Source organism: Hypanus sabinus, chromosome 29 (assembly GCF_030144855.1).
Source record: "Hypanus sabinus isolate sHypSab1 chromosome 29, sHypSab1.hap1, whole genome shotgun sequence".
Taxonomy (NCBI): domain Eukaryota; kingdom Metazoa; phylum Chordata; class Chondrichthyes; order Myliobatiformes; family Dasyatidae; genus Hypanus; species Hypanus sabinus.
Window position 1 is genome coordinate 1,703,907 of NC_082734.1, and position 17,415 is coordinate 1,721,321.

Sequence of the window (17,415 nt, forward strand, 5' to 3'; positions counted from 1 at the left end):
CTCCCCTACACCGGCTCCCTGTGAACCCCTCCCTCCCCTACACCGGGTCCCTGTGAACCCCTCCCACCCCTACACCGGCTCCCTGTGAACCCCTCACTCCCCTACACCGGGTCCCTGTGAACCCCTCCCTCCCCTACACCGGGTCCCTGTGAACCACTCCCTCCCCTACACAGGCTCCCTGTGAACCCCTCCCTCCCCTACACCGGGTCCCTGTGAACCCCTCCCTCCCCTACACCGGGTCACTGTGAACCCCTCCCTCCCCTACACCGGGTCCCTGTGAACCCTCCCTCCCCTACACAGGCTCCCTGTGAACCCCTCCCTCCCCTACACCGGGTCCCTGTGAACCCTCCCTCCCCTACACCGGGTCACTGTGAACCCCTCCCTCCCCTACACCGGGTCCCTGTGAACCACTCCCTCCCCTACACAGGCTCCCTGTGAACCCCTCCCTCCCCTACACCGGGTCACTGTGAACCCCTCCCTCCCCTACACCGGGTCCCTGTGAACCCCTCCCTCCCCTACACCGGGTCACTGTGAACCCCTCCCTTCCCTACACCGGGTCCCTGTGAACCCCTCCCTCCCCTACACCGGCTCCCTGTGAACCCCTCCCTCCCCTACACCGGGTCACTGTGAACCCCTCCCTCCCCTACACTGGGTCCCTGTGAACCCCTCCCACCCCTACACCGGCTCCCTGTGAACCCCTCCCTCCCCTACACTGGGTCCCTGTGAACCCCTCCCTACCCTACACCGGGTCCCTGTGAACCCCTCCCTCCCCTACACAGGCTCCCTGTGAACCCCTCCCTCCCCTACACCGGGTCCCTGTGAACCCCTCCCTCCCCTACACCGGGTCACTGAGAATCCCTCCCTCCCCTACACCGGGTCACTGTGAATCCCTCCCTCCCCTACACCGGGTCCCTGTGAATCCCTCCCTCCCCTACACCGGGTCCCTGTGAACCCCTCCCTCCACTACACCGGGTCCCTGTGAACCCCTCCCTCCCCTACACCGGGTCCCTGTGAACCCCTCCCTCCCCTACACCGGGTCCCTGTGAACCACTCCATCCCCTACACCGGCTCCCTGTGAACCCCTCCCTCCCCCTACACTGGGTCCCTGTGAACCACTCCCTCCCCTACACAGGCTCCCTGTGAACCCGTCCCTCCCCTACACGGGTCCATGTGAACCCCTCCCCTCCCCTACACCGGGTCCCTGTGAATCCCTCCCTCCCCTACACCGGGTCCCTGTGAATCCCTCCCTCCCCTACACCGGGTCCCTGTGAACCCGTCCCTCCCCTACACCGGGTCCCTGTGAACCCCTCCCTCCCCTACACCGGGTCCCTGTGAATCCCTCCCTCCCCTACACCGGCTCCCTGTGAACCCCTCCCTCCCCTACACCGGCTCCCTGTGAATCCCTCCCTCCCCTACACCGGCTCCCTGTGAACCCCTCCCACCCCTACACCGGCTCCCTGTGAATCCCTCCCTCCCCTACACCGGGTCACTGTGAATCCCTCCCTCCCCTACACCGGGTCCCTGTGAACCCCTCCCTCCACTACACCGGGTCCCTGTGAACCCCTCCCTCCCCTACACCGGGTCCCTGTGAATCCCTCCCTCCCCTACACCGGGTCCCTGTGAATCCCTCCCTCCCCTACACCGGGTCCCTGTGAACCCGTCCCTCCCCTACACCGGGTCCCTGTGAACCCCTCCCTCCCCTACACCGGGTCCCTGTGAATCCCTCCCTCCCCTACACCGGCTCCCTGTGAACCCCTCCCTCCCCTACACCGGCTCCCTGTGAATCCCTCCCTCCCCTACACCGGGTCCCTGTGAATCCCTCCCTCCCCTACACCGGGTCCCTGTGAACCCCTCCCTCCCCTATACCGGGTCCCTGTGAATCCCTCCCTACCCTACACCGGGTCCCTGTGAACCACTCCCTCCCCTACACAGGCTCCCTGTGAACCCCTCCCTCCCCTACACCGGGTCCCTGTGAACCCCTCCCTCCCCTACACCGGGTCCCTGTGAACCACTCCCTCCCCTACACCGGGTCCCTGTGAACCACTCCCTCCACTACACCGGGTTCCTGTGAACTCCTCCCTCCCCTACACCGGGTCCTTGTGAACCCCTCCCTCCCCTACACCGGCTCCCTGTGAACCCCTCCCTCCCCTACACCGGGTCCCTGTGAACCCCTCCCTCCACTACACCGGGTCCCTGTGAACCCCTCCCTCCCCTACACCGGGTCCCTGTGAACCCCTCCCTCCCCTACACCGGGTCCCTGTGAACCACTCCATCCCCTACACCGGCTCCCTGTGAACCCCTCCCTCCCCTACACTGGGTCCCTGTGAACCACTCCCTCCCCTACACAGGCTCCCTGTGAACCCGTCCCTCCCCTACACGGGTCCATGTGAACCCCTCCCTCCCCTACACCGGGTCCCTGTGAATCCCTCCCTCCCCTACACCGGGTCCCTGTGAATCCCTCCCTCCCCTACACCGGGTCCCTGTGAACCTGTCCCTCCCCTACACCGGGTCCCTGTGAACCCCTCCCTCCCCTACACCGGGTCCCTGTGAATCCCTCCCTCCCCTACACCGGCTCCCTGTGAACCCCTCCCTCCCCTACACCGGCTCCCTGTGAATCCCTCCCTCCCCTACACCGGCTCCCTGTGAACCCCTCCCACCCCTACACCGGCTCCCTGTGAATCCCTCCCTCCCCTACACCGGGTCACTGTGAATCCCTCCCTCCCCTACACCGGGTCCCTGTGAACCCCTCCCTCCACTACACCGGGTCCCTGTGAACCCCTCCCTCCCCTACACCGGGTCCCTGTGAATCCCTCCCTCCCCTACACCGGGTCCCTGTGAATCCCTCCCTCCCCTACACCGGGTCCCTGTGAACCCGTCCCTCCCCTACACCGGGTCCCTGTGAACCCCTCCCTCCCCTACACCGGGTCCCTGTGAATCCCTCCCTCCCCTACACCGGCTCCCTGTGAACCCCTCCCTCCCCTACACCGGCTCCCTGTGAATCCCTCCCTCCCCTACACCGGGTCCCTGTGAATCCCTCCCTCCCCTACACCGGGTCCCTGTGAACCCCTCCCTCCCCTATACCGGGTCCCTGTGAATCCCTCCCTACCCTACACCGGGTCCCTGTGAACCACTCCCTCCCCTACACAGGCTCCCTGTGAACCCCTCCCTCCCCTACACCGGGTCCCTGTGAACCACTCCCTCCCCTACACAGGCTCCCTGTGAACCCCTCCCTCCCCTACACCGGGTCCCTGTGAACCCCTCCCTCCCCTACACCGGGTCCCTGTGAACCACTCCCTCCCCTACACCGGGTCCCTGTGAACCACTCCCTCCACTACACCGGGTTCCTGTGAACTCCTCCCTCCCCTACACCGGGTCCTTGTGAACCCCTCCCTCCCCTACACCGGCTCCCTGTGAACCCCTCCCTCCCCTACACCGGGTCCCTGTGAACCACTCCCTCCCCTACACTGGGTCCCGGTGAATCCCTCCCTCCCCTACACCGGCTCCCTGTGAACCCCTCCCTCCCCTACACCGGGTCCCTGTGAACCACTCCCTCCCCTACACTGGGTCCCGGTGAATCCCTCCCTCCCCTACACCGGCTCCCTGTGAACCCCTCCCTCCCCTACACCGGGTCCCTGTGAACCCCTCCCACCCCTACACCGGCTCCCTGTGAACCCCTCACTCCCCTACACCGGGTCCCTGTGAACCCCTCCCTCCCCTACACCGGGTCCCTGTGAACCACTCCCTCCCCTACACAGGCTCCCTGTGAACCCCTCCCTCCCCTACACCGGGTCCCTGTGAACCCCTCCCTCCCCTACACCGGGTCACTGTGAACCCCTCCCTCCCCTACACCGGGTCCCTGTGAACCCTCCCTCCCCTACACAGGCTCCCTGTGAACCCCTCCCTCCCCTACACCGGGTCCCTGTGAACCCTCCCTCCCCTACACCGGGTCACTGTGAACCCCTCCCTCCCCTACACCGGGTCCCTGTGAACCACTCCCTCCCCTACACAGGCTCCCTGTGAACCCCTCCCTCCCCTACACCGGGTCACTGTGAACCCCTCCCTCCCCTACACCGGGTCCCTGTGAACCCCTCCCTCCCCTACACCGGGTCACTGTGAACCCCTCCCTTCCCTACACCGGGTCCCTGTGAACCCCTCCCTCCCCTACACCGGCTCCCTGTGAACCCCTCCCTCCCCTACACCGGGTCACTGTGAACCCCTCCCTCCCCTACACCGGGTCCCTGTGAACCACTCCCTCCCCTACACTGTCTCCCTGTGAACCACTCCCTCCCCTACACTGTCTCCCTGTGAATCCCTCCCTCCCCTACACCGGGTCCCTGTGAACCCCTCCCTCCCCTACACCGGGTCCCTGTGAACCACTCCCTCCCCTACACAGGCTCCCTGTGAACCCCTCCCTCCCCTACACCGGGTCCCTGTGAACCCCTCCCTCCCCTACACCGGGTCCCTGTGAACCCCTCCCACCCCTACACCGGCTCCCTGTGAACCCCTCCCTCCCCTACACCGGGTCCCTGTGAACCACTCCCTCCCCTACACCGGGTCCCTGTGAACCCCTCCCTCCCCTACACCGGGTCCCTGTGAACCCCTCCCTCCCCTACACCGGGTCCCTGTGAACCCCTCCCTCCCCTACACTGGGTCCCTGTGAACCCCTCCCTCCCCTACACCGGGTCCCTGTGAACCACTCCCTCTCCTATACTGTCTCCCTGTGAACCACTCCCTCCCCTACACTGTCTCCCTGTGAATCCCTCCCTCCCCTACACCGGGTCCCTGTGAACCCCTCCCTCCCCTACACCGGGTCCCTGTGAACCACTCCCTCCCCTACACAGGCTCCCTGTGAACCCCTCCCTCCCCTACACCGGGTCCCTGTGAACCCCTCCCTCCCCTACACCGGGTCCCTGTGAACCCCTCCCCCCCTACACCGGCTCCCTGTGAACCCCTCCCTCCCCTACACCGGGTCCCTGTGAACCACTCCCTCCCCTACACCGGGTCCCTGTGAACCCCTCCCTCCCCTACACCGGGTCCCTGTGAACCCCTCCCTCCCCTACACCGGGTCCCTGTGAACCCCTCCCTCCCCTACACCGGGTCCCTGTGAACCCCTCCCTCCCCTACACCGGGTCCCTGTGAACCCCTCCATCCCCTAAACCCTTTCCGTCTCTGTTTTGCTGGGGGGTGGGGGATATAGACTGTGTGGGATCTGGATGCATTGTGGGGTGAGTATACCGGTCTGCTGTCCTTACCCTCCAGGTAGTTACGGGCAATGAATTTCAACACCTCGTCTAGAAGGATAACTGGGAAGGAAATCTTCAACACCACCCACCACTGTGTGAAATTCAAGTGAGTCAACTTGAAGACCAGCTGAGGGAGGGAGAGAGAACAGAGCAGTTAGACCAGAGGGAGTGATGGGGGAAGAGAGTATCTCTCTCTCTCTCACAGACACAGTGTGCATGTATCGCTCTCTCACACACACACACACACACACACACACACACAGAGTGCATCTCTCTCACACACACACACACAGTGCATCTCTCTCACACACATATACACACACAGAGTGCATCTCTCTCTCACACACACACACACACACGCACCCACACACACACAGAGTGCATCTCTCTCACACACACACACACACACAGAGTGCATCTCTCTCTCAGACACACACACACACGCACCCACACACACACACACACACACACACACACACACACACACACACAGACACGCGCACACACACAGTACTTACAGGCATTGGGTCGACGTAGAGAATGAAGAAGTGCAGAGACATGGAGAGACAGATGGCTCCCAGCAGCCAGCAATTCAACCAGGGAGGCATTCGCACCAGAGACTGATTCTCAGACAGACTGTGGAGACACAAGAAAGTCCCATTGGAAGGTTAGCCAGCACCAGGAGACTGGGGGGGGGGTAATAGCAACCCTAATTATTCTGTTCTATCTGTCTCTATCACCACATGGGCAGCACATTCCAGGCACCCACTGGTCTGTGTAAAACGCGTGCTGCACACCTTCAAACTTACACTCTCACCTTAACTGCACACCATCTAGTATTAGACATATTCACCCTGGGGAGAAATATACCGGCTATACTGGCTGTCTGTCTCTCTCGTAATCCTGTAAACCTCGATCAGGTCTCCCCTCATCCTCTGTCGCTCCAGAGAAAACAAGTTTGTCCGACCCCTCCCAGCTCAGGCCCTTGAAATCCAGGCAGCATCTTGGTGAGCCTCTTCTACGCCCTCTCCAAAGTCCCCACACCCGTCCTGTAGCGGGGCAACCAGAACTAGATGCAGCTGGACCAGAGGTTTATAAAGCTGCAACATAACTTCCTGACTTTTGAACTCAGTGCCTCGACTAATAAAGGCAAACATGCTGCACACCTCCCTTAGCACCCTGTCAACCTGTGTGGCCACCTTCGGGGAGCTCTGGGCATTGTCCCAGGATCCCTCCGTAGGTCAACACAGTTAAGGGTCCTGCCATTAACTGTGCCCAGTCCCGTTGCATTTGACCTCCCAAAGTGTAACACCTCATTCCTGGCCGGATTAAACTCCATTGGCCATTTCTCTGCCGTATCTGTAACTGATCTCTATCCCGCTGTGTCCTCCGTCATCTTTGCTGCCCACGGGTCCAACTGACTGCTGACAAACATGATGATTGTACTGAGCCAGGAGAGGGGTTGGTGTCTGTAGAAACTCCATTGGCCATTTCTCTGCCGTATCTGTAACTGATCTCTATCTGTCCACAACTCCACCAATCTTTGTGTCATCTGTGATCTTATTCCTTCATGTGCATGAGGAGCGGTGAAGTGACTGCAGCCTCACCAATGGCTCGTCCAACTGCAATATGCAGTCGCAACCCCCGTACACAGACCCCAACTGATGATTGCTAGTGTATACGCTGTCCTCCGCCCGTGACAACGCGTCACTCTCCCCTTAGCACCTGCCATTCGTGTACGTGTTGTACTATGATCTGACTTCCCAAAAAGCAACACTCCTCACTTGCTTACAAGATTATGAGAGGCGCAGACAGCTGTTATCATTTTTCGAATGGTAGGAATATCTGTGTTCACTCAGAGATTAATTGTTTTGCAGTTGCCCAGAGTTTAGTTATCACGTGATCACTCAGAGCTGAATTGAGGCATGAGGTGAGGAGGTTAGGAGGTTAGTGGGGAGGGGGGGGGGAGTGAACCATCACTGTGGGAGATGGGGGATGGGGGCAGATCAGTTGTGGGCATATAAAATGAGGGTCTAGCAGCTGTAATCCCTCCTGTTGACCGTCCCGATATCCCAGCTGACCGTTTACACCCCTTTCTGTCCACCATTCCTTCTGCGTCCTGATATCTGAGCTGCCTATTTCCCCATCCCTTCTGCTGACTGTCCTGACATCCCAGCTGACTGCTTATGCCCCTTTCTGTCCCTCTGCCTGAATCAGTAACATTGAACATAAGGACAGTCATACAGGCCCTTCAGTCCATGATCTTGTGACAAACTTTTAAGATCAATCTAATCCTTTCATCCTACAAACCTTCCATTTTATTCTCATTTATGTAGCTATCTAAGAGATTCCTAAATGCTCCTAACGTGTCTTCCTCTACCAGCAGCCCAGCAGCATGTCCCACACACCCACCACACTGTGTTAAAAAATACTGTCTCTGACATTCCCCTATAATTTCTTGCAAGCACCTAAAAGTAACAATGTCCCCTCACACTAGCCATTTCCACATGGGAAAGCGTCTCTGAGGGTTCACTCTATTGATACCTCTTATCATCTTATACATCTCTAACAGGTCATCCCTAATCCTCCTTTGCTCTAATGAGAAAGGCAAATCTCAGTCAACCTCCTCTCATGACATGCTCTCTAGTCCAGGCAGCATACTGGTGAATCCCCTCTGCACCCTCTCTAATCCAGGCAGAATCCTGGTGAATCTCCTCTGCACCCTCCCTAGTCCAGACAGCATCCTGGTGAATCCCCTCTGCACGCTCTCCAATCCAGACAGCATCCTGGTGAATCCCCTCTGCACCCTCTCTAATCCAGGCAGCATCCTGGTGAATCTCCTCTGCACCCTCTCTAGTCCAGGCAGCATCCTGGTGAATCTCCTCTGCACCCTCTCCAATCCAGGCAGCATCCTGGTGAATCTCCTCTGCACCCTCTCTAATCCAGGCAGCATCCTGGTGAATCTCCTCTGCACCCTCTCCAATCCAGGCAGCATCCTGATGAATCTCCTCTGCAACCTCTCCAATCCAGGCAGCATCCTGATGAATCTCCTCTGCAACCTCTCTAGTCCAGACAGCATCCTGGTAAATCTCCTCTGCACCCTCTCTAATCCAGGCAGCATACTGGTAAATCTCCTCTGCACCCTCTCCAATCCAGGCAGCATCCTGATGAATCTCCTCTGCAACCTCTCTAATCCAGTCAGCATCCTGGTGAATCTCCTCTGCACCCTCTCTAATCCAGGCAGTATCCTGGTGAATCTCCTCTGCACCCTCTCCAATCCAGGCAGCATCCTGATGAATCTCCTCTGCACCCTCTCTAGTCCAGACAGCATCCTGGTAAATCTCCTCTGCACCCTCTCCAATCCAGGCAGCATCCTGATGAATCTCCTCTGCAACCTCTCTAATCCAGGCAGCATCCTGGTGAATCTCCTCTGCACCCTCTCTAATCCAGGCAGTATCCTGGTGAATCTCATCTGCACCCTCTCTAATACAGGCAGCATCCTGGTGAATCTCCTCTGCACCCTCTCTAGTCCAGGCAGCATCCTGGTGAATCTCCTCTGCACCCTCTCTAGTCCAGGCAGCATCCTAGTGAATCTCCTCTGCACCCTCTCTAATCCAGGCAGCATCCTGGTGAATCTCCTCAGCACCCACTCTAATCCAGGCAGCATCCCGGTCAATCTCCTCTGCACCCTCTCTAATCCAGGCAGCATCCTGGTGAATCTCCTCAGCACCCACTCTAATCCAGGCAGCATCCCGGTCAATCTCCTCTGCACCCTCTTTAATCCAGACAGCATCCTGGTGAATCTCCTCTGCACCCTCTCCAATCCAGGCAGCACTCTGGTGAATCTCCTCTGCACCCTCTCTAGTCCAGACAGCATCCTGGTGAATCTCCTCTGCACCCTCTCTAGTCCAGACAGCATCCTGGTAAATCTCCTCTGCACCCTCTCCAATCCAGGCAGCATCCTGATGAATCTCCTCTGCAACCTCTCTAGTCCAGGCAGCATCCTGATGAATCTCCTCTGCACCCTCTCCAATCCAGGCAGCATCCTGATGAATCTCCTCTGCACCCTCTCTAATCCAGGCAGCATCCTGATGAATCTCCTCTGCAACCTCTCTAATCCAGGCAGCATCCTGGTGAATCTCCTCTGCACCCTCTCTAATCCAGGCAGTATCCTGGTGAATCTCCTCTGCACCCTCTCTAATCCAGGCAGCATCCTGGTGAATCTCCTCAGCACCCACTCTAATCCAGGCAGCATCCCGGTCAATCTCCTCTGCACCCTCTTTAATCCAGACAGCATCCTGGTGAATCTCCTCTGCACCCTCTCCAATCCAGGCAGCACTCTGGTGAATCTCCTCTGCACCCTCTCTAGTCCAGACAGCATCCTGGTGAATCTCCTCTGCAACCTCTCTAGTCCAGACAGCATCCTGGTGAATCTCCTCTGCACCCTCTCCAATCCAGACAGCATCCTGGTAAATCTCCTCTGCACCCTCTCCAATCCAGACAGAATCCTGATGAATCTCCTCTGCACCCTCTCTAGTCCAGACAGCATCCTGGTGAATCTCCTCTGCACCCTCTCTAGTCCAGACAGCATCCTGGTAAATCTCCTCTGCACCCTCTCCAATCCAGACAGAATCCTGATGAATCTCCTCTGCACCCTCTCTAGTCCAGACAGCATCCTGGTGAATCTCCTCTGCACCCTCTCTAGTCCAGACAGCATCCTGGTAAATCTCCTCTGCACCCTCTCTAATTCAGGCAGCATCCTAGTGAATCTCCTCTGCACCCTCTCCAATCCAGGCAGCATCCTGGTGAATCTCCTCTGCACCCTCTCTAGTCCAGACAGCATCCTGGTGAATCTCCTCTGCACCCTCTCTAGTCCAGGCCGCATCCTGGTGAATCTCCTCTGCACTCTCACTATAGCTTCTGTATCCTCCCTATAATGAGGTGACCAGAACAGAACACAATATTCCAAGTGTGATCTAATGAGGTTTTATTGAGCTGATGCATTACCTCACAGCTCTTGAACTCAGTCCCCTGACTAATGAAGATCAGCACACCAAACGCCTTCTTAACCATCCTTGAGGAATCAATGGATGTGGAACCCAAGTTCCCTCTGTTCCTCAACATTGTTGAATGCTGCCAATAATCCTTTATACTGCCTTCCAGTTCGAACTTCCAACTTCACTTCACACACTTCGGGGTTGTGACAGTGACACAGATGCTCAATGTTGCTGAAGGGTGGACAGAGGGAGAGCGACAGGCCTGGTTGGGTTTGTCCATTCTGCCAGTGACTGACCTGTTCAAGGCATTGCTCATTTCGATGGTCACTAACACCGACAAGGCCATTGTCATGGGTTCTGAGGCCTCAAACACTTCGCAGTCGATCCCCTCGAAATCCGGGTTTTCCTCCGTGCACTGCATGAAGTGGGACTGGGGAAACAGAAAGTTCCAGCACAGATGTCAGACTCAGGGGTCAGGTATAGTGAACTCATACAGGGGTTAAAACAAAGGTCAGACACAGAGTGAAACTCCCTCCACACCGTCCCATCACACATTCCCGGGGTCAGACACAGAGTGAATCTCCCTCCACACCGTCCCATCACACACCCGGGGTCAGACACAGAGTGAATCTCCCTCCACACCGTCCCATCACACACTCCCGGGGTCAGACACAGAGTGAATCTCCCTCCATACCGTCCCATCACACACTCCCGGGGTCAGACACAGAGTGAAACTCCCTCCACATTGTCCCATTACACACTCCCAGGGTCAGACACAGAGTGAAACTCCCTCCACACCGTCCCATCACACATTCCCGGGGTCAGACACAGAGTGAATCTCCCTCCACACCGTCCCATCACACATTCCCGTGGTCAGACACAGAGTGAAACTCCCTCTACACCATCACACACTCCCCGGGTCAGACACAGAGTGAATCTCCCTCCACACCGTCCCATCACACACTCCCGGGGTCAGACACAGAGTGAATCTCCCTCCACACCGTCCCATCACACACTCCCGGGGTCAGACACAGAGTGAATCTCCCTCCACACCGTCCCATCACACACTCCCGGGGTCAGACACAGAGTGAATCTCCCTCCACACCATCCCATCACACACTCCCGGGGTCAGAGCAATGGGGTTATGGAGGTTGAGAAGGGGTGTTGGGGAGGATGTGTGCTAGAAGGATCCGGACACTCACCAGCTGGTGATAAGTCACCTGTGGTCCATCTTCAGCATAAAGGAACCACCAGGCAGCTGCTCCAACGGTGGCACAGCCGACATACCCTGGGGTGGAGAGAGAAGCAACGTGTCAGTCTAATCGTGTGCTCTACCATCCTTCAGAGCCTCGAGGAAGATGGGTTAGTGCATGTCAGCTGTGTAAATGTGTGTGTCTGTGGGAGGGTGAGGCACACAGGTGTATGTCAGTGTGATACAGTACACAGATGTATATTGAGGTCTGCAGTACACAAGTAGGTGTGGGTGTGTACAATACAGAGGTGTGTGAGTGTCTACAGTATACAGGTGTGTGAGATTGTCTACTGTACACAGGTGTGTGAGAGAGTACAGTACACAGGTGTGTGTGTCTACCGTACACAGGTGTGTGAGAGAGTACAGTACACAAGTCTGTGAGTGTCTACCGTACACAGGTGTGTGTGTACAATACACAGGAGTGTGCGAGCGTCTACCGTACACAGGTGTGTGAGTGTGTACAGTACAGAGGTGAGTGAGTGTGTACAGTACACAGGTGTGTGAGTGTGTACAGTACAGAGGTGAGTGAGTGTCTACAGTACACAGGTGTGTGAGTATGTACAATACACAGGTGTGTGTGTGTGTGTGTGTCTACCGTACAGGTGTGAGTGTGTACAATACACAGGAGTGTGTGAGTGTGTACAGTACACAGGTGTGTGAGTGTCTACCGTACACAGGTGTGAGTGTCTACCGTACACAGGTGTGAGTGTGTACAGTACACAGGTGTGTGAGTGTCTACCGTACACAGGTGTGTGAGTGTGTACAGTACACAGGTGTGTGAGTGTCTACCGTACACAGGTGTGTGAGTGTGTACAGTACACAGGTGTGTGAGTGTCTACCGTACACAGGTGTGTGAGTGTGTACAGTACACAGGTGTGTGAGTGTGTACAGTACAGAGGTGAGTGAGTGTCTACAGTACACAGGTGTGTGAGTGTGTACAGTACACAGGTGTGTGTGTGTGTGTGTGTCTACCGTACAGGTGTGAGTGTGTACAATACACAGGTGTGTGAGTGTGTACAGTACAGAGGTGAGTGAGTGTCTACAGTACACAGGTGTGTGAGTGTGTACAATACACAGGTGTGTGTGTGTGTGTGTGTCTACCGTACAGGTGTGAGTGTGTACAATACACAGGAGTGTGTGAGTGTGTACAGTACACAGGTGTGTGAGTGTGTACAGTACAGAGGTGAGTGAGTTCTACAGTACACAGGTGTGAGTGTGTACAGTACACAGGTGTGTGAGTGTCTACCGTACACAGGTGTGAGAGTGTGTACAGTACAGAGGTGTGTGAGTTCTACAGTACACAGGTGTGAGTGTGTACAGTACACAGGTGTGTGAGTGTGTACAGTACAGAGGTGAGTGAGTTCTACAGTACACAGGTGTGAGTGTGTACAGTACACAGGTGTGTGAGTGTCTACCGTACAGAGGTGTGTGAGTGTCTACCGTACACAGGTGTGTGAGTGTCTATCGTACACAGGTGTGTGAGTGTGTACAGTACAGAGGTGAGTGAGTGTCTACAGTACACAGGTGTGTGAGTGTGTACAGTACAGAGGTGAGTGAGTTCTACAGTACACAGGTGTGACTGTGTACAGTACACAGGTGTGTGAGTGTCTACCGTACAGAGGTGTGTGAGTGTCTACCGTACACAGGTGTGTGAGTGTGTACAGTACAGAGGTGAGTGAGTGTCTACTGTACACAGGTGTGAGTGTGTACAGTACACAGGTGTGTGAGTGTGTACAGTACAGAGGTGAGTGAGTGTCTACCGTACACAGGTGTGAGTGTGTACCGTACACAGGTGTGTGAGTGTGTACAGTACAGAGGTGTGTGAGTGTGTACAGTACACAGGTGTGAGTGTGTACAGTACACAGGTGAGTGAGTGTCTACCGTACACAGGTGTGAGTGTGTACAGTACACAGGTGAGTGAGTGTCTACCGTACACAGGTGTGAGTGTGTACAGTACACAGGTGTGTGAGTGTGTACAGTACACAGGTGTGTGAGTGTGTACAGTACAGAGGTGAGTGAGTGTCTACCGTACACAGGTGTGAGTGTGTACAGTACACAGGTGTGTGAGTGTGTACAGTACACAGGTGTGTGAGTGTGTACAGTACACAGGAGTGTGTGAGTGTGTACAGTACACAGGTGTGTGAGTGTGTACAGTACACAGGTGTGTGAGTGTGTACAGTACAGAGGTGAGTGAGTGTCTACTGTACACAGGTGTGTGAGTGTGTACAGTACACAGGTGTGTGAGTGTGTACAGTACACAGGAGTGTGTGAGTGTGTACAGTACACAGGTGAGTGAGTGTGTACAGTACACAGGTGTGTGAGTGTGTACAGTACACAGGAGTGTGTGAGTGTGTACAGTACAGAGGTGAGTGAGTGTCTACTGTACACAGGTGTGAGTGTGTACAATACACAGAAGTGTGTGTGTGTGTACAGTACACAGGTGTGTGTGTGTGTACAGTACAGAGGTGAGTGAGTGTCTACAGTACACAGGTGTGAGTGTGTACAGTACACAGGTGTGTGAGTGTGTACAGTACAGAGGTGTGTGAGTGTCTACAGTACAGAGGTGTGTGAGTGTGTACAGTACACAGGTGTGTGAGTGTGTACAGTACACAGGTGTGTGAGTGTGTACAGTACAGAGGTGAGTGAGTGTCTACTGTACACAGGTGTGAGTGTGTACAGTACAGAGGTGAGTGAGTGTGTACTGTACACAGGTGTGTGAGTGTGTACAGTACACAGGTGTGTGAGTGTGTACAGTACAGAGGTGAGTGAGTGTCTACCGTACACAGGTGTGAGTGTGTACAGTACACAGGTGTGTGAGTGTGTACAGTACACAGGTGTGTGAGTGTGTACAGTACACAGGAGTGTGTGAGTGTGTACAGTACACAGGTGTGTGAGTGTGTACAGTACACAGGTGTGTGAGTGTCTACCGTACACAGGTGTGTGAGTGTGTACAGTACACAGGTGTGTGAGTGTGTACAGTACACAGGTGTGTGAGTGTGTACAGTACAGAGGTGAGTGAGTGTCTACAGTACACAGGTGTGAGTGTGTACAGTACAGAGGTGAGTGAGTGTCTACTGTACACAGGTGTGTGAGTGTGTACAATACACAGAAGTGTGTGAGTGTGTACAATACACAGGTGTGTGAGTGTCTACTGTACACAGGTGTGTGTGTGTGTACAGTACACAGGTGTGTGTGTGTGTACAGTACACAGGAGTGTGTGAGTGTGTACAGTACACAGGTGTGAGTGTGTGTGTACAGTACACAGGAGTGTGTGAGTGTGTACAGTACACAGGTGTGTGAGTGTCTACTGTACACAGTTGTGAGTGTGTACAATACACAGGTGTGTGAGTGTGTACAGTACACAGGTGTGAAGTACACATATGCGTTCACCTTAGGTATAGATTCTGACATTTACAGGTGTCATCCAGATTGTGTGGCCTCATATCCAGGAGTGCCCAAGGATGACAGGACTATCCGAGGGACACAGTGAACAGTAGGGCCTGTGGACATCAGTGTATCCCCATACTGATTCTCCACTCGTCTCCCTCCCCTACCCACCACCCAGTGCACCCTGCACCCTTTCCCTCTCTCCTCGCCCCTCCCCATCTTGCACTGCTCATGATACTTCTCTCATCACTGTCTCTGCCACCCACCTCTCTCTCCCCTCACCTCTATCTCCATATCCCTCTGTCTCCCACATCCCTACCTCTGCACTGCTCTCCCCACCTCTCTATTTCCTCACCCGTCCTCCCACCTCTCTATTTCCTCACCCGTCCTCCCACCTCTCTATTTCCCATCCTCTCTCTCCCCATACCTCTCTCCCACCTCACCTGTTCCCCTCTCTCTCCACACCCCTCTCTCACTCCCCTTCTCTCCTCCCAGACTCACCTCCGATGGCCATGTAGCGGAAGAAGAGCCAGCCGCTGATCAGAGGCTCCTTGGGACTACGCGGGTGCCGGTTCATGATGTCCAGGTCGGGGGGGTTGAACCCGAGGGCGGTGGCCGGCAGTCCGTCCGTCACCAGGTTCACCCACAGCAGCTGCACCGGGATCAGCGCCTCGGGCAGTCCCAGAGCTGCCGTCAGGAAGATACTGAGAATGGGGAGGAGAGGGTAAGTGTGGGCAGAGAGAGAGGAAGGGGGTGTCGGAGATGGAATGCTAGGGAGTAAAGAGGCTGAAGTATTCAGTTAGGAATGTTTCAGAGATAGGGGGCCAAGGGGACGGGCTGATAGACTCAGAGATGGAGGGGGGTGTGGGAACTGTACACAGGCTGATCCCACTCACCAGACGACCTCGCCCACATTGGAGGAGATGAGGTATCGAATGAACTGTTTCATGTTGTTGTAGATAGCTCTGCCCTCCTCCACGGCCGACACGATACTGGAGAAGTTGTCATCAGCCAGGACCATCTCCGAGGCGCTCTTGGCCACGGCTGTGCCTGAACCCATGGCAATTCCAATCTCGGCTTTCTTCAGTGCCGGGGCGTCATTCACACCGTCTCCCGTCTGTGGAGAGAAGGGTCCCATCAGCAGGAGGATCACTCTCCCCAACCTCATATTACCCCCTCTTGCCAAGGAACAGCATCCCATCTCTCTCCCCCTATTACTCTTCACCTCTCTGTCTCCCCTCCTTGTTCCTAACTCTAACTCTCTACCTCCTCCATTGACCCCTCTCCCTCTATCCTCCCCTCTCTCTCCCCTCACTATCTACCCATCTCTCTCCCCTCTCTCTATCCACCTCTCTCTCTGTCCTCTCTCCTTCCATCTCTCTGTCCTCTCACCCCTCCCACTTCCCCACCATCCCTCCACCCTCCCTCTCTTCATCCCCTCCCCTCTATCTCCTTCACTCTACCCTGTCTCTCCCTCTCTCCCCTCAATACTTTCCCTCTCACTCTGTCACACTCCTACTCCATCTCCTCCACTCACTCAATCCTCTCTCACACCCCCCCCCGTCTTTCCCCCGCTCTCCCCTACCGCTCACCATAGCGGTGATCTCATCAAACGATTGCAAGTACTCCACGATCTTGGACTTGTGTGCGGGCTCAACACGAGCGAAACAGCTGGCTTTGCTGCAAGCCTCACGCTGCTCTACTGCCGGGAGGTCGTCAAACTCGCGTCCAGTGAAGGCGCGGCCGATCACCTCTTCATCCTCACCGAAGATGCCGATGCGACGGCAGATGGCCACGGCCGTGCCCTTGTTGTCGCCCGTGATCATGATGACTCTGATGCCCGCCTCGCGGCACAGCTGAATGGAACCAATCACCTCCTTGCGTGGGGGGTCCAGCATGCCCACCACCCCCACGAAAGTCAGGTCACTCTGCAGCAGGAGGAGGAGAGGGGAGCATCAGCAGATGTGAAATATAGGATGGAGAACAGAGAGCATGGAATAAGTGACCAAGGACAATTGGAACGTGGGTCAGAATGAGCAACATGCAAGGTAGAAGATAAAATGAACAATATCTAACAGAAGATGGAGAATGGGCAAGGCATAGGAGAAAATGTAGAATGGACAACATAGAACGTAGAACAAAGAACCTTGTGGAACGTAGGACAGAGAACGGGAAAACAGAACGTAGGGCAGAGTACGGGCAACCTACAGGGTAGAACAGAGAATGGACACAATGTAAAACATGGGACCATGAGGAGCACAGAGTGATGATGGTTATCTGGATTTACAGGGAGACATTAATCATCAAGTCAGCCAAAAAATGACAAATGGAGGTTAATTTGGGTAAGTGCGAGGTGTTGCATTTCAGGAAGACAAGGCAAGGCAGGACTTTCACATGAATGAAAGGGCTTTAGCAAGTGCTGGAGAACAGAAGGAACTTTCCAAACATATGGTGCTGATGCCAAGGTCTCAAACCACATTTTGTGGTTACAGAATGGCTCCCACACTCCTCCCACCCCCACACATGGTTGTTTGTA

General features: G+C 55.8%; 1 protein-coding gene across 4 annotated transcripts in view; it reads right to left on the bottom strand.

The window, feature by feature from the left end:
* The window catches only part of LOC132382867 (sarcoplasmic/endoplasmic reticulum calcium ATPase 1), a 111,617-nt gene that overhangs the window by 68,703 nt on the left and 25,499 nt on the right, over window positions 1-17,415 (bottom strand). For all 4 annotated transcript variants that reach the window (XR_009508485.1, XM_059953346.1, XM_059953345.1 and 1 more), the window contains exons 13-19: window positions 16,472-16,807; window positions 15,776-15,996; window positions 15,381-15,583; window positions 11,443-11,528; window positions 10,537-10,670; window positions 5,762-5,879; window positions 5,253-5,370 (exon numbers count right to left, since the gene is read on the bottom strand). Coding sequence is in view for 3 of the 4 variants with exons in the window: in XM_059953346.1 (XP_059809329.1) it covers window positions 5,253-5,370; window positions 5,762-5,879; window positions 10,537-10,670; window positions 11,443-11,528; window positions 15,381-15,583; window positions 15,776-15,996; window positions 16,472-16,807 (1,216 nt within the window). In the remaining variant the exon portion in view is untranslated. The remainder of the gene's footprint in view (window positions 1-5,252; window positions 5,371-5,761; window positions 5,880-10,536; window positions 10,671-11,442; window positions 11,529-15,380; window positions 15,584-15,775; window positions 15,997-16,471; window positions 16,808-17,415) is intronic.